Source organism: Bos mutus, chromosome X (assembly GCF_027580195.1).
Source record: "Bos mutus isolate GX-2022 chromosome X, NWIPB_WYAK_1.1, whole genome shotgun sequence".
Classification (NCBI taxonomy): domain Eukaryota; kingdom Metazoa; phylum Chordata; class Mammalia; order Artiodactyla; family Bovidae; genus Bos; species Bos mutus.
In genome coordinates, this window is record NC_091646.1 from 127,749,102 (window position 1) to 127,766,434 (window position 17,333).

At 51.5% G+C, this 17,333-nt stretch overlaps 1 protein-coding gene across 3 annotated transcripts in view; it reads right to left on the reverse strand.

Annotated features, from left to right (window-relative positions):
- PUDP (pseudouridine 5'-phosphatase) overlaps nucleotides 1-17,333 on the reverse strand; it is a 67,281-nt gene that overhangs the window by 24,263 nt on the left and 25,685 nt on the right. For all 3 annotated transcript variants that reach the window (XM_070366318.1, XM_070366319.1, XM_070366320.1), the window contains one exon: nucleotides 11,808-12,026. In XM_070366318.1, the coding sequence (XP_070222419.1) occupies nucleotides 11,808-12,026 (219 nt within the window). The remainder of the gene's footprint in view (nucleotides 1-11,807; nucleotides 12,027-17,333) is intronic.

Consider the following 17,333-nt stretch of genomic DNA (forward strand, 5'->3'; position numbering starts at 1 on the left):
GTTGGGAAGATTTCCCTGAAGAAGAAAATGCCAACCCACGGCAGTATTCTTGCCTAGAGAATCCCATTGACAGAGGAGCCTGGCGGGCTATGGTCCATGCGGGTCGAAAAAGGAGACTGTATGCGCCTGAGCAACGCACACATGCACTCAGCCCAGTGACGTCTGCCTTCCTCTGCTCCAGCTGTTGTCGTGCAGCCCCATTGGCCTGGCTGCTGTGTAAACACGGAAATCTGTTTCTCACAGGTCTGCAGGCTGCAACCGAGACCAAGGCACCCACTCAGGGTCTCCTGAGTGGGCCCTCTTCCTGACTCACGGCCACCTACCCCATGTCCTGATGTGGGGGGTGGGGGGAGCGAGCTCTGAGGGGCCTCTCACTGAAGGGCGCTAATCCCATTCCTGGGGTGCCACCTTGATGATCTCACCACCCCGCAATCAGGTCACCTCCAAATACATTAACACTGTGGGTCAGGACTTCAACTACATGAACTCAGAGAGACCCACAGACATTCGTAACAGCAACTAGGGCCCTTAGTAACTGGTGTCCTCACAAGAGAAAGGGCAACAGGCACAGAGAAGCCACGTGGAGACAGAGGGAGGCGGCCACCAGCCCAGGGACGGACACCTGGAGCCACCAGAGGCTGGAAGAGGTGGGGCAGACCCTCCCCTGGAGCCTCTGGAGGATCCTTGGCCCTGGGACGACTTGACCTCAGAACAGGACTTGACTTGAAAACAAGATCTTTGCAGATGAGAAGTAAAGGATTCTGAAATGAGGTCATTTGGATGAGGGTGGCCCTAAATCCCACGATACGCTCCCCATAAGACACCGAAGAGACACATGGACACGGAGGAGAAGCCACGTGGAGATGGAGCCGGAGACAGGAGGGAGGCAGCCACCACCAGCCCAGGGATGGACGCCTGGAGCCCCCAGAGGCTGGAAGAGGCGGGGAGGAGCCTCCCCTGGAGCCCCTGGAGGGACTGTGGGCCTGCCCACACGCTGACCTCAGCCTTCCGGTCTCCAGGACTGTGCCTACATAAATTTCTGTTGTCCCAGGACACCATGTCTGTCAGTCATTGGAACATCAGCCACAGGAAACTGATGAAACGGACCCAAGGTAGGAGCTTGAGGTGGAGACTAGAAACAGGGGGCCGTGATTATGAGAAGGAGTCGTAGTTCATGACTGCAAATACAAACGTGTGCTGGCAAAATTTTGACAAACGGTTAGCCCTCAAGCATAGAGCTCGGGAAAGAAAGAGAAGACACACAGACACACACAGGAACAACAGGGGAGCACCGGTTCTCGGCAGCAGTAGGGAGAAGCCCCCGGAATCTCCAGCTGCCACCTCGGACCCCGAGACCAGGTCTCTCCGCTGGAATGACGGCCAGGAGGTGCAAGGGGGCGGCAACTTACAGGAGCAGGTTCTCAGAGCAGGGCTCCAGATGACGGAGACAGAGTGAAGGGACAAAGCAGGCGATCAGACAGTTAGCCCTATGAGGCAACTGGAAGCACAAAAAAATATGGGAGACCCCCGTAAGTTAAATGATCACTCAGGAAAGGAGAGCTGCTTAACCACACAACCAAGCAGGCTTCGCTCAGTTCAGTCGCTCAGTTGTATCTGACTGTTTGCAACCCCCTGGACCGCAGCACGCCAGCTTCCCTGTCCATCACCAACTCCCAGAGTTTACTCAAACCCATGTCCATCGAGTGGGTGATGCCATCCAACCATCTCACCCTCTGCCGTCCCCTTCTCCTCCCGCCTTCAATCTTTCCCAGCATCAGGGTCTCTTCCAGAAGTCAGTTCTTCGCATTAGGTGGCCAAAGGATTAGAGCTTAGCAGCAAAACCATGCAACAGAAGCAGGAGACTTGCCCCCAAACAATAAAAGGGCGGTGGCATGAGACCCACATCCCGCCCAGTGAGCTCAGTGACTTAGTCATGCTCTGCCCACATGAAAAAACAACTCTGTGAAATAGCTTGACCATGCAAGACAAGAAAACTCCCCTGCCCAACGTGGAGGAGGAGTTGATGATGGAAGCGTGACATCTACTCAAGAATGAGGAAAAAGGTGGTCTTCTCCTCCTCCCTACTTTTCTTTTGATTATAAAACTGTGGCTGGCCAAGTTCTCGGGGCGTGACAAGTCTTGTCCACCTGCTTGTGAGCCTCACAGGTGTCTTATTCTCATTAGCCACGAGTATCTACCACTCTGCTCTCTCTGAACTCCTCTCTGTGCTGAGACAGAAAGGACTATGGTACTGGAGCTCTTCAGAGCCCCCCCCCCCTCCGCCCCGAAACAACATCCCAACCGTTGCACTGACACCTCTGCCCCTTCAAAGAGCACCCTGAGCAATGCCTGGATTTCAACATCATTGTGGATTTCTAATCAGTTGCTTTGGAATGGCATGACCACAGGCTACGAGCTCACATTCCAGGGCAGATAAAGGGGATAACCTCCTGCTGACTCACCCTGAGGGCCACTCTCCTTTCAACTGTGGTGTCTGACTCTTTGCGACCCCCTGGACTGTAGCCTGCCAGGCTCCTCTGTCCCTGGGATTCTCCAGGCAAGAATACTGGAGCGGGTAGTCATTCCCTGGGGATCTTCGTAATCCAGGGAGCAAACCTGAGTCTCTTTCATCTCCTACAATGGCAGGGGGGATTCTTCACCACTGGCACCACCTCAAGGGTGGATCTTTCTGACTCAGGGATCCCGAATTGCAGGCAGGATCGTTTACCATCTGAGCCACCAGGGAAGCCCCCCTCAAGAGTGGGGTGGGTGGCTCAGGGGCATGGCACAGCCTGGAAGAGGACTCTTCCTATGAGTCGGCATTGCCTTTGAGGGGTGCATTCTCCAAATCCTGCCCTGCGAACAGTGCAGCTCTGCTCGCTGGAGCCCCTGCCAGTCAGAAGCCAGCTCTGAGCATCTGTGGGCAGCTTACTTAAACCTCGCAGGACTGCAGAGCATCACCTGGGAAGTGCAGGTGCTAAAATGACCTGAGGCTGACACGCAGGCACAAGTAAGAACACACAGAGGACCTGACTTCTCAGCTAGTCCCTGACACGCCTCAGGCTCATAAAGGAGACTCACCTCATGTACAAGCCAAAAAAAAAAAAAAAAGAGTTCTCACTTGCTTAACACCTGTCTCTTCCTATAAAAGTTGCCAAGCAATGTAATGTAAATATTTCAGGATTTTCATTCTATGCATCAGCTGTTTACTTGCTTTGGATGTTGGTGAATTTTTTTTTTAGTTCCTTTAAGGGATGTGTACCGTGTGTATACACACATCACACAGGTATCCTAAGAAATGTCCTAGGAGGCATCGTGAATGGCTCAGCAATGTGCGCATGCTAAGCCAATCCAGTCGTGTCTGACTCGTTCTGACCCCGTGGACTGCAGCCCGCCAGGCTCCTCTGTCCGTGGGATTCTCCAGGAAAGAATCCTGGAGTGGGTTGCCGTGCCCTCCTCCAGGGGATCTTCCCGACCCAGGGATCAAACCTGGCAGGAAGGTTCTTTACCGCTAGCACCACCTGGGAATCCCTGTTAAACAGTAAGTAATGGGGTTTCCCAGGTGGCTCAGCTGGTAGAGTCCGCCTACAATGCGGGAGACCTGGGTTTGATCCCTGGGTTGGGAAGATTCCCTGGAGAAGGGAAAGGCTACCCACTCCAGTATTCTGGCCTGGAGAATTCCACGGACTATATAGTGCGTGGTTTAAGAAAGAGTCAGACACAACTGAGCGACTGAACTGAACTGATCTTGTAAGACCTGAAATTTATTTGTATATAAGAAAAAAAGATGAAGACATTTTAGTCAAGTCTATGACTGGACAGACACGAGTTTGAACAAGCTCAGGGAGATGATGACGGACAGGGAGGCCTGGCGTGCTGCAGTCATGAGGTCACATGGAGTTGGACAGGACTGAGCGACTGAACTGAACTGAGACGCATGGGTCCTACTCTCATTATGGACTGCAAGGAGAAGGAGACGTTTCTTTTGTGTCTCCCTGAGCACCCACTCAGCAGCAGCTGCACATAAGGGTTAAGTAAAGGAAGAGGAAGTTACAGAGGGACCCTGAGAAAGCGAGTGCCTTCTTGCCAGGGTGGTGGAAGGTGTATTCACCAAGTGGGGTGGCGGGAGATGGTCACGCTGGCTGACAGCCATGGGGAACTAAAGGCGGAAGGCAGATGAAGAACAAAACAGAAAAGCCAAAGGCAGACAGGTGGAAACAGACAAGAGGCTCAAGCACCGGGCCTAGAAGAAACAGGCCCAGGTGGACCGGGCCCGGGGCGCCCCCCAGGGAAAGTGCTGCCCACTGGGTGGCTGTGCTGTAGTCTTCAGGGCGCTCCCGAGAGCAGCGTCAGTGAATCCCGAGCCTGTCCTGGCGTGAGGGACTTCGGAGCCCCGGTGAGGACCTGTCCGGGTCAGGCCTGTCTCCACCTGGGACCTGTCCCCATGGGCAACACCCAGGCGACACTCCACGGTGGCGGTGGACCTGCATTCCTCAGGGGCCCATGTCACGGGGCAGTGCCTCTGGGCCAGCAGTCCTGGGCAGGGCCTTATCCCCGTCCCCTCCACGGGCCCGAAGTCACGTCCTGGGCTTTTCCGTGGGAAATCCCCAACCCCCACCCCCAGGGAAAAAGAGCAGGAAAAGCAAAGAGCCACGGCAACAGGAGACCTTCTTGGGGGTTTCACACCATTAAAAACCACAGACTTTATTTACCGGCCTTCCGAACCAACTTACTCCTGCTTAAACGATGCCAAAACACATTACCGTCATACACCTCCAAGAACCCGCGACTGAAGCAATCTTCTCCACAATACGGTGCAGGTGGACTTTCCTAGTGGTTTAGGGGTGACAAACCCACCTGCCCACGCAGGGGTCAGGAGTTCCAGCCCTGGCTGGGGAAGGAAGACCCCACAGCCCGTGAGACAACTAAGCCATAGAGCTCATCCTCAACAAGAGAAGCGACACGGCTGTGAGAATCTCGCACACCACCATCAGCAGCCTCTGCTCGCCTCCGCTAGACAAAGCCCACACGCAGCAACGACGACCTCGTGTACCCAAAACTAGAGACCATTTTTTTAATTAAAGAACAGTAATTTAAAAAAAAAATACACTGGAGGTTATCAGCACCCTTCATGGGGAACACTGTTCTGACGGTTTCCTTACATTCCATGTCAAAATTTTTCCTATGTAAAACCACATACATTTATATATATATATATATATATATATATATATATATTTTTGGTCAAAAATTTTTGCCACTGTTAAGAAGATGTCTATTCTCAGAAAATAATTAGACCCTTGGCTGACTTACATTCTGTTTCATCACTAAGGGATGTGGTAAATGCTTACAGGACATACTGGACAAAAGTACTTCTGTCCTGATGGCAGGAAGGGACAGTCAGGGAATTTGGGATGGATGTGTACACACTGCTGTGTTTCACATGGAGAACCAACAAGGACCTGCTGTCCAGCACAGGGAACTCTGCTCAATCCTCTGTAATTACCTTATGGTTTCCAGAGGGGAGGATGGGGGAAGGGATAGTCAGGGAGTTTGGGATGGACATGGACACACTGCTGTGTTTAACATGAAGAACCAACAAGGACCTGCTGTTCAGCACAGGGAACTCTGCTCCATGTCATGTGGCAGCCTGGATGGGAGGGGAATTTGGGGGCATGGATACATGTACATGTACGGCTGAGTGCCTTCACTGTCCGCCTGAAACCATCACAACAGTGTTAATCAGCTATACCTCAATAGAAAATAAAAAGTTAAAAAAAAAAAAGTACTTCCCTCCTAGAACATCCACGGCCGATTTTAAAGAGAGGTGTCCACAGCTCATGAGGAGGGAATCAAGTCACTCATGCCTGGCCTCCAAGCCGCACAGGCCAGCCCGACCCTCCGTGAGGCGGGACCCAGGCAGAGCCGCCCGCACCTCATAATCAGGGGCCGGTCACCCTGGTGACGGCCCAGGCCGACCTCCTGCATCACTATGGCAGGGCCTGTTTCCCAGGCAACCTGCCCTCCCTTCCGCACTAAGGACCTGCCGGGCCACAGCGCTCACCTGAAGGCAGAGCTGCATCGTCAGAATGAAGGACGTCTGTGTGAGTCGCTCAGTCGTGTCCGACTCTCTGCGACTCCATGGACTACAGCCCGCCTGTCCGTGGGGATTCTGCAAGCAAGGATGCTGGAGTGGGCTGCCATTTCCTTGTGCAAAATGAAGGACGTGGAATTCATAAAACACCCTCTCTACAGACAGGCTCCTTCCTCTCATGGGCTCAAGGTGCCTTCCCCAGCTGGAAATGCCCCCGCCCCCCAAGAAAACACCTGCAGAGGGAAGAGAAACGGAAGTCAAGGGCTCCACCTCGATCATCCTGAGCTGCATGATGGACTCAAAGCGGCAAGGGGACAAGAGGAACACCTGATCTGGACAGACGGCAGTGGTCTGTTCCTGGCTACCGTCACCGCTCCCTGGACTCCAGACCCGGGAGGCTGCCTTTCCGGTGGGGCTCGGCTTTGGCTCACATAAAAGAGGTGCTGGGAGGGAGGTGGCACAGATGGCAACTCGGGGGTGCAGGACGTCTCTCTGAGTAGAAACTAGATCTCTGTCCTTACCATGTCTGTGACTGGCATGAGATGTATGCAGAGACAAGAGTCTTCCAGGCGACTTTAGCAGGACTAAACCGTCTAGGAAGAACAAGTTCTCATCTCATTTCTACACTGGAGCTGGTTTTAGGGTTCCATTCTCTTCAGTGATTACCCAGGATGAGGTATCATTTACATAATATCTGGTCACTGGGAAAGCCAAGATGAGGATACTACATGGACTGGATCACCAAATAGACTCCATAATATAGACTTGATGGCATTCCAGCCAAACTACCAGGGTAGCTGCAGAAGACATCGTTTTCTTGGAATTATAGTAGAATATATCTCAAGTATGGGCTTCCCTGGTGGCTCAATGGGAAAGAATCTGCCTGCTAAGACATGGGTTGGATCCCTGGGTTGGGAAGGTCCCTGGAGAAGGAAATGGCAACCCACTCCAGTGTTCCTGCCTGGGCAGGCCCATTGACAGAGAAGCCCGGTGGGTTATAAGCCATGCGGGTATCCAAGAGTCGGATACAGCTTAGTGCCTAAACCACGACCATCATGTCTCAAGTATATCTTAAAAAAAAAAAAAAAACGACAAAAATTCTGGAAGGAAAACCACTTGAAAGGCTTGGGTGGATAAAGAAGAAAGAGGAGATTTGCGTGCCTAAACCAAGGGTGCTTTGTATGTTAAACAATGCAAGAGACTCCATGTCAAATACAAACAATATAGACTTAGCTGGATTACTGAAGAAAAAAAACAAAAACCAGGCTTATAAATACAATCAGAAATGAAAGCAAGGACACGAAAACCAACAGCACAGAAATAAAAGTGATTCAAAGAGAATAATGTGAGAACCTGTAAGCAGACACACTGAATAGCCTGGAAGAAACAGATGAATTGCTAGAAATATACAAGCTATCGAGATCAAAGCAAAAGAAAGTCTGTTCAAACCTCTATGTGTTATGGAGATTAATTCAGTAATCAGAAGCCGTCCGACAAGGAAAACAGGACCAAACAGATTCACCGGAGAATTCCACCAGACTGTAAAGAATTACCACCAACAGTACTCAAACTCTTCCCCACAATTAAAAGAGGACGATATACTCCCAAGCTCATCCCATCGGGCCAGCGTTACCCTGGCACCAAAGCCAAAGAAAGAAATGACAAGAAACTGAGGCAAACACACTCAACAAGACACTAGCAAACTTATTTAAGTAGCACATTCAGAGGATTCTTCTACACCGTGAAGAAGGGGGATTTATTTCTGGAGTCTTGAGGACGGTTCAACATACAAAAATCAACGTGACACACCGTGTTAACAAAATGAACAAAACCCAAAGGATCATCTCAACTGAGGCAGAAAAGGCATTTGGAAAAAACTCAACACCCTTTCATGATATAAACACTCAAACCAGGAATAAAAGAAAAGTACCTCAACATAATAAAAGCCATATATGAAAATCCCATAACTAACATCATACTCAATGTTAAGAGGCTGAAAGCTTTTTCTCTGCAATAAGGAACAAGAAAACAATGCTTTCTCGTCTCACTTTTATCTCACACAGCACTATAAGTCCTAGCCAGAGCATCTAGGCAAGGAAGAGAAACAAAATACATCCACATCAGAAAGGAAGAAATGAAGTCATCTGTTTGCACATGAAATGATCCTAAACGTAGAAAACTCTAAAGATTCTGCACATATACATAAGACCATAGCACTATTAACAAACTTCAGCAACACTGCAGATGACAAAAATCAACATGCAAAAGTCAGCTGTATTTCCACACATTAAACAATGAAAAATCTGAAAAGAACATTTAAATAAACCCACTGACAAGTGCGTCAAAGAGAAATAGAAGAAGGTGAAAGTCCTGTAATGCTGAAACTACAAAATACTGCTGGAAGAAACTGAAGAAGACACAAAGAAAGGGAAACACTTCCCAGGCTCATGGGCCGCAAGATCTGATCATCTTTACAGTGCCCACAGTACCCAAAGTGGTCTACAGATTCAGAGGAATCCATACCAAAATCCCAAGGCACTTTTTGTTGAAATACAGAAGTCAATGCCAACATTTATATGGACTCTCAGTGGAACCTGAATAGCCATACACCATCTTGGAAAAGAAGAACAAACTTGGAGAATCTCACACTTCCAGGTTTCAAAACATATTACAAAGGTATGGTAATCGAAACAGTTTGGTGCTGACATAAAGACAGACATATAGACCAATGGAATAGAATAGAGAGCCTGGAAATAACTCTTCACACATGCAACACCCAGGTGATCTTTCAACAAGGCTCCCAAGACCACTCAACGGGGAAAACGACAGTCTCTTCAACAAAGTGTGTTTTGGGAACATGGATATCCACTTGGAAAGAACAAAGCTGGACTCTTATACCATATACAAAAATTAATATAAGGTGGATTAAAGGCCGAAAGGTAAGAGCTAAAACTACAAAATTCCTAAAAGACAACAAACAGAAAGAAAGCATTAAGACATAGGATCTTTTTTTTTTTTTAAACTCTTGGCTATGACACTAAAAACTCAAGCAAGAACAGAAATAGTCAATGGGAGTACATCAAACGTAAAAAGTTCTGGGTATCAAGGGACACACTCAACAGAGTGAAGAAGCAACCTCTGAAATGGGAGGAAATATCTGCAAACCATGTAGCTGATAAGTGGGTTTGTATTCAGACTTTATTATATGAAGAATTCCTAGAACTCAACAAGAAAAAAAAAATCAAAAAATGGGCAAAGGACTTGAATAAACATTTCTCCAAAGAAGACACACAAATGGCTAACAGCAAGAAACAACGCTCTATGTCATTAATTATTCAAGAAATTCAAATCCAAGAGATAATGGCTTCACACACATTAGGATGGTTCCTATCAAAAAGAGAGAAAATAACCAGAGTTGGTGAAAATATAGAGAATCTTGAACCCTTGTGGACTGTTGGAAGAAAAATACAATGACACAGCCAGTCTACAAAACAGTCGGGGGGACCCTCGAAACACTACAAAGAGAATCACCTTGTAATTCGATAATTGTGTTTCTGGGACTGTACCCCCCCCCCAAAAATAAATAAAACCAAGTTCCTGAAGAGGTATTTCTATACACATGTTCACAGCAGTGGTTTTCACAGCAGCCAAGAGGCAGAAGCAACGCAAGTGTTTATCGACGGATGAACAGATAAGCAAAGTGAGATCCATCCACACAATGGAGTATGATTCTGTCTTCAGAGGGAGAGAAGCCTGTCGCACGCTGCACGTGTGGAATGAGAGCGCTGACGAACCTCGAGGTTGGCCACAGGAGGGCAAACACTGAGGATCTGTGCACGTGCGCTCACTCAGGCAGCTCTGACTCTGGACCCCATGGACTGCAGCCGCCAGGCTCCTCTGTCCACGGGAGTCTCCAGGCAAGGACACGGCAGTGCGGTTGCTGTTTCCTTCTCCAGGAGATCGTCCTGACCCACAGACTGAACCTGTGTCTCCTGCACTGCTAGGTGGGCTGTTTCACACTAGCGCCATGTGAGATACCTAGAGTAGTCCAAATTCACAGAGACAGAAAGCAGAAGGGTCGGTCCCTGGAGCTGGAGAGAGAGAGACAGAGGAAGGGATGGAAGTTAGGGTCTACTGGGGACACAGCTTCAACTCCACAAGGTAAAAAGTTGAGAGAGATGGATGCTGTTGCTGGTTACACAACCGTCTGAACGTTCTTAACGCTCAGCTGGCACACTCAACAATGGTAAGATGATAAACTTTTAGCCAGGAACTTCTGTGACGTTTATTAATAGCTGTGCTTCCATCACTGAAGCTTGTCAGCATCCCCACGTGTGCAAACGGCCCAGAAAGGCAGCTGGTGAAGGGAGTGTGTGTCATGGTGCTTGTGCTCATATGCCGAGGTACATGTATGTGTTCACATGTATTTCCGTGACATAACGTGTATATGTGTGACATAAGTGTGTGTGTGTGACGTGTTTGTGTGTGTGACATATGTCTGCATGTGTCTAACGTGTGTGTGACATTCACGTGTATGCATGTGTGATGTACAGGCATGTGTGTGTGTGTGTGTGTGTGTGTGTGTGTGTAATCCAAGAAGAGCCCACACGGTTTCTTTGTAATACCAGGCAGCAGTAATAGCAAGGTCCTTTCCAGGAAACTCACTAGTTCCAGGGGATATTCAATCTGCCCCTCTGGATATATGTATAAATGCAGATAATTACATGTGTTTCAAAAAATGACCATGACTCATGTTAATACCATTTTGAATCCAAAATTACTGCTCTGACTGTAAACTTTTTTCTCCCTGAGCACCAGGAATTCTAAAGACTGAGTAACTCACCTTTCTTCCTAGAAGAATCTTAAAATAACACTCCATTTTTAAGCCACTGTGGTCCCTGTAACCTAGAACACTCTCGACCTCCTCACTTACAGTAAGAAATAGCAGGCAGTTCTGTTGTTCCATCTTCAGCTAACAAGCCCCAGGGGAGAAAAGTCATCTTAGCTCTCAAACGAAAACAAGTAAAGGCCACACAGACATGTTAGAACTGAATTACACCTTTAACTCTTAAAATAAGTTTTTTTTAAAACTTCTTTAGGGAGATTTAGCTGCTTGCCTATCATCAACATGTTCAAGTTTGCATAGCTGCTGAAACATGAATTCTCTATCTGATTGTGAAAAGCAAAAGCCACCTATTTGAAACTCGGAAGCAATTCTCTCAGGAATGTGATCTCTAGGTCACACTGACATGAACAAAATGCAAATGTTTTCGGGCCTCAGGAATCCGTGAAAAGAACATATATTAAGAAAGCTCAAAAATGACAAGCACATGATGCTGCCGTCCTGTAGTCGCTGAGTCACACCCAACTCTTTGGTGACCCCATGGACTGTAGCCCGCCAGGCTCCTCTGTCCGTGGAATTTTCCAGGCAAGAACACCGGAGTGGGTGGCCATGCCTCCTCCAGGGGATCTTCCCCGCTCCGGCATCGAACCTGAGTCCGCTGCACTGGCGGGAGGGTTCTCTTCCACTGGGCCACCCCGGAAAGCCCACAGCACGTGCCAGCATCCTCCAACGTCTCTAATGAGTCCCTCGGAGCCTTACCAGGAAGGGCATCTTCCGAGTTCTCAGGGAAGAGGAGAACGCTAGCGCGCCCCCTGGCAGGCTGAGTGAGACCTGCCGCTCAGAGCCCCAAGCGCACTCCGGGGACCTCACCTGGCATGAGCGCGGCCGTGGGGAAGACCTCCTTCAGCTTGGCCTGGCTCACCTCCACCAGCTCCTCCGCGGACATCGGAAGCTGCAGCGTGTCTCTGATCAGCTGGGCCGCCTCCAGCGCCTTCTTGCCCATCACCAGAGACTTCACGTCCCAGCTGTACTTCTTCCCGTAGCGCCCGCAGATGTCCTCAAACACAGCTGAGTAGAGCCGCTCGGTATCTGCGGAGACAAGGGGGCCGAGATACAGCGGCGTTGAGGGATGTGTTCACGGCCCGCAGAGCCCGCGTTCAGAGCAGACAGCTCTCGGGAGGGGGCCCGTGGGCACAGGGGAAACGCTGGCGGGTTTGGAGGCTCAGACGGTGCCCCGGCGGCCTGCCCTCTGCTGCGCTGGAACCTTACAGGCTGGGAGGGAAAGGAAGTCTGTCTGTGCGCAGCTGCGTCCAATGCCGCGCTCCTGTGGACCGTGGACCGCCAGGCCCCTCTGTCCGTGGGATTCTCCAGGCAAGAATACTGGAGTGGGGCCCTCCCTGGTGGCTCGGTGGTGAAAGAATCCGCCTGTCAATGTAGGGAACATGGGTTCAATCCCCCATCTGGGAAGATCCCACCTACCTTGGAGCCACTAAAGCCCTGAGCCACCACTAACTGAGACTGGGCTCCAGAGCCCAGGAGCTGTAACTTCCTGAGCCCTGTGTCGCAACTACTGAAGCCCGCATGCTCTAGAGCCTGTGCTGGGCAGACAGAGCCCACGGCAGTGAGAAACCCACGCACGGCATCTACACGGAGGCCCCCCGCTCTCCGCAACTAGAGAAAAGCCTGCGCGGTAACAGAGCTAGTACAGACAAAAATACATTATTCAGATTAAAAAAAAGAATACTGGAGTGGGTTGCCATTTCCTCCTCCAGGGGATCTTCCAGACTCAGGGATCCAACCTTCGTCTCCCACACTGCAGGCGGATTCTTAACCGCTGACCCACCAGGGAAGCCCCGAAATGTCTGCGTTATGGTTCAAGCGTCTTTTCCGTTGACAGGCACATTCTGCTGAGCCTGACCACTACTGAGACTTGGCGTCCTGATGGAGCACCCGCGAGCGTGCACACTGCAGCCTGTGTGCAGGGCCTGCACCGAGAGGGACCGACCGAGTGCTCCTCGACCCCTGCAATCACTCCGGCGGGAGTGGGCGGACGCGGGTGCGGCTCTGAATGGAGCCCCTGCGTGAGCACAGATGCTCGCCTGCACCTCCCAGGAGGAAGGCACAAGTCCGGTGCTCTCCATTTCCGCCCCCCACCCGCAGCGGTCCGGTCGTGCAGCAGTAGCGGCAGGGGTTCCCTGCAAGGTAACTTGATTCTACACTTTGCGGCGAAGTGCACGGGCCCCGGAGACCACCCCCAGCCACCCCAGCCCGAGGCAGCATCTCCAGGCAGCTGACCTGCCCTTCCCGGCCCGCTCTGCTCTGGTTGGTCCTTCCTGCCTGCAGCCCGCTTCCTAGGAAGGGGCCCTAGACACTTGGCCAGTGGCGGCAGGACCAAGCCTTGGACAAGGAGCAGCAGCACAGAACGGCTTTGCTTTCTCCGCTTTTCAAGGCAAAACCACGTATAGCTGCGTATCAAGTACAAACTCACCTTCAGTGCTTTAACTATCTGCTGCTAAGTCACTTCAGTCCTGTCCGACTCTGTGCAACCCCATAGACAGCAGCCCACCAAGCTCCCCCGTCCCTGGGATTCTCCAGGCAAGGACACTGGAGTGGGGTGCCATTTCCTTCTCCAATGCATGAAAGTGAAAAGTGAAAGTGAAGTTGCTGAGTCTTGTCCGACTCTTAGTGACCCCATGGATTGCGGCCTACCAGGCTCCTCCGTCCATGGGATTTTCCAGGCAAGAGTGCTGGAGTGGGGTGCCATTGCCTTCTCCGTTTAACTATCTGGGTCCTCGCTTTTCTACCATGGGCTGGATATGGGGAGACAGTGGGAGGGGACACCGTAAGAGACACATAACGAGCAGATCCCTTGTAGCTCAGTCAGTAAAGAATCTGCCTACAGTGCAGGAGACCTGGGTTTGATCCCTGGGTTGGGAAGATCCCCAGAAGGAAATGGCAACCCACTCCAGTATCTTTGCCTGGAAAATCTCATGGACAGAGGAGACTGGGCTGCAGTCCATGGGGTCGCAAAGAGTCAGACACGACTAAGCGACTAACACACTTAACTTACGAAGCAGCTCTCAGATCTCCATTCTGGTACACACCTGACTGCTCTTGCTCAGGCATGACCCCGGGGTTGGGTGACACGTCCCAGTTTTGGTTCCCTTTCTGGTACAAAGGAAGGTGAGACTTAAAGACAAGTCCTCCTGGGCTCCTTGGTGGAGGAAGCCAGTGTTTGGATCGTAACCTGAGAGGCTCAGATTTCTTCCAGAAGCCCCCCTGCATGTCATCTCTCTGAAAAAGCCCCGGCGGAGAGGGAAGGGCTGGCCCACGCCTCTGGGGGACAGTGAGGAGGGGTGGCCGTATCGAATGCTCGCTCACATCCCGCTTCCCTCAAGACCTGGAGGGCTCTGCAGGTGTGCAGAGGCAGGGCCTGGCAGGCAGCCTGTGTATACTTTGCTTTCTTCCTGTGAACACTTTTCTTCCAGCAGCTGGGAGAGAGAGACTAACAAGACAGTGCAGGCACTGAGCGAGTGAGAAACTACCGCTGGGTTTGGAAAGCACGCAGAGTGCCAGGAAAAACAGCAGAGGCTGGGCGAGGAGCACCACTAGGGACTCGCCATGAGCCAAGTGCAGGAGGAAGAAATGAGCAAGAGAAACGACAAAGTCTAAAGACCGAAAAGAGCTGTATTCTTTTAAAAGGCGTTACACGCTCTTCCTCTAAAGCTGGTGCTTTTCACTTACAAGGCCTAGAACAGGGGGATTATAAATCTGCAGAAGACTCTGCGGTCACGTAACTCTTCTTCACAATGTAGATGAAAATCACGCCAAACCTTCGGTGAGATAAGCAAGGATCTCAACACACTGTCAAACTCCTCCGATCTGGCAAAGAGTATACCAGCAGACGACAGCGTACAAGCAATGACAGGGACAGTGCTTTGAAGGGAAAGTTCTCCCAGAAGCCAAAATAAAAAGGAAGCAGTGCGCTTCTCTGGTGGTGGTGGTGTTCAGTCTCTCAGTTGTGTCCGACTCGTTGCAACCCCATGGACTGCAGCACGCCAGGCCTCCCTGGCCATCACCAACTCCTGGAGTTTGCTCAAACTCATGCCCATTGAGTCGGTGATGCCATGCAAGCATTTCATCCTCTGCCGCCCTCTTCTCTTCCTGCCTTCAACCTTTCCCAGCACCAGGGTCTTCTCCAATGAAGTCAGTCTTTTTCCTGGTGGCTCAGAGGTAAAGCGTCCACCTGCCAATGCCGGAGAAATGGGTTGGATCCCCGGTCTGAGAGGATCCGACTCAGCCCGTGCCCTACCACTACTGAGCCTGTGCTCTGGGGCCCGTGAGCCGTGAGTACTGAGCCCACATGCGCCCCCACCACGGAAGCCCAAGGTCCCCAGAGCCTGCGCTCTGCAACAAGAGATAGGAGAAACCTGAGCACCACAGCTAGAGAGCAGCCCGTGTTCACCGTGACTACAGAAGAGCCCACGGAGCAAGGAAGACCCAGCACAGCCAGAACTAAACAAGATCATTTAAAAATAAAAGTAAAAGAATAATTCAAAGGAAGGAGCGCACAGCAGCCGTGCCCAACCGTCCCATGCACGCACGGCCTCCAAAGCTCCGGGCTCTGCACCTTGCTCCTGGGTTATTTTTCACGGGAAGCTCGCACGTGGTCTGCAAAGAGCCACAGCCACACAGGGTGCTCCCCTCCGCCGGTGTGCTAAAAAAGTACCGCACGTACACCTGGGCCTCAGTCCTGGGGGCAGTAAGGAGAGACGACACTCAGGCAGCAGGTGAACGGGCCAGGTGGGCAGAGACAGGAGGGCACTGGATGCGGGTGTGAACGCAGCCCAGAGGCCCGGGTTTTCCTCACGAGCTGCAGGCTGGGCCCCCAGGTGCTGGGCTGTGCACTGACCTTTAGGGTCCCCGAGCTGTTACCACAAAAGGCCTCAGCACGCCTGATCTCCTCTCCACTGTCTGGGGCTGAGGTTCCACTGCGAGGTACTGAGTCCAGCTGATCACAGAGGACGCATTTACACGTGTTTACCCCGGCCTCTGAGGACGGCATCAGCATGTGTTTTGCCCTATGAAGACGGGAAGGAGGGAGGGCAGTCCCCGCTTATAATTCAGCTGGACGACTGGGACTTGCATTGTTTTAGAGCGAAACACCCCAAGCAGAGGCTCAGTGACCAGCGTGCAGGGTAAGACCTGCTTCCTCTGCACACCCCGACTGCTTCCTCTGCACACCTCTTCCTCTCCGAACCACATCTGAAGGAAGCAGACATGTCCTCAGCCTCCCTCCCCGACCTGGGGTTTCTTCCAGGTAGGTGGGGGCCACAGGGAGCAGCCTCTGCCCGCAGGCCGGGGTGCTCCCGAGGACTCAGGTGGGGGGTGGCGGGTGCTCTGGGGCCAGCGGCCTGGGTTGGAGGCCTGCTCTGTGGCTGACCAGCAGCTGGGAGCTGGGGACCCGTGCTCAGGGCCCAGGTGGGCCTCGGCTAACCTCTCTGTACGCTGGGGGTGCAAGAACAAGGACACGCCTACTGGGCATCTGTGTCACCTGCGCGGGGAATCTGTGCCGAGCCCGGAGCCCTGAGCAAAGCACCGGCTGGAGCCCCTAGGGCAGGAGGCAGGGGCTCCCAGAGGGAGGTTAGGCATCCTCTGGGAGTTAACAGGAAGGCAGTTAAGGATCTGCTGTGAGTTAACAGGAAGGCGACAGCAAGGAGATCCCACCAGTCCATCCTAAAGGAAATCAGTCCCGAATATTCATTGGAAGGACTGAGGCTGAAACTCCAATACTTTGGCCACCTGATGCGAAGAGCTGACTCATTGGAAAAGACCCTGATGCTGGGAAAGATTGAAGGCGGGAGGAGAAGGGGACGACAGAGGATGAGATGGTTGGATGGCATCACCGACTCAGTGGACATGAGTTTGAGCAAGCTCCGGGAGTTGGAGATGGACAGGGAGGCCTGGCGTGCTGCGGTCCATGGAGTCACAAAGAATGGGACACGACTGAGAGACTGAACTGAACTGTGAGTTAAGAGGAAGGCAGTTAGGGATCCTCTGTGAGTTAAAAGGAGGAGGTTAGGGAGCATCTGTGAGTTAAGAGGAAGGCAGTTACGGATCATCTGGGAGTTAACAGGGGGGAGATTAGGGATCATCTATGAATTAAGTGGAAGGCAATTAGAGATCATCTGTGAGTTAAGAGGAAGGCAGTTAGGGATTCTCTGTGAGTTAAGAGGAAGGCAGCTAGGGATTCTCTGTGAGTTAAGAGGAAGGCAGTTAGGGATCCTCTGTGAGTTAACAGGAGGGTGGTTAGGGATCCTCTGTGAGTTAACAGGAGGGTGGTTAGGGATCCTCTGTGAGTTAACAGGAGGGCCGTTAGGGATCCTCTGTGTGTTA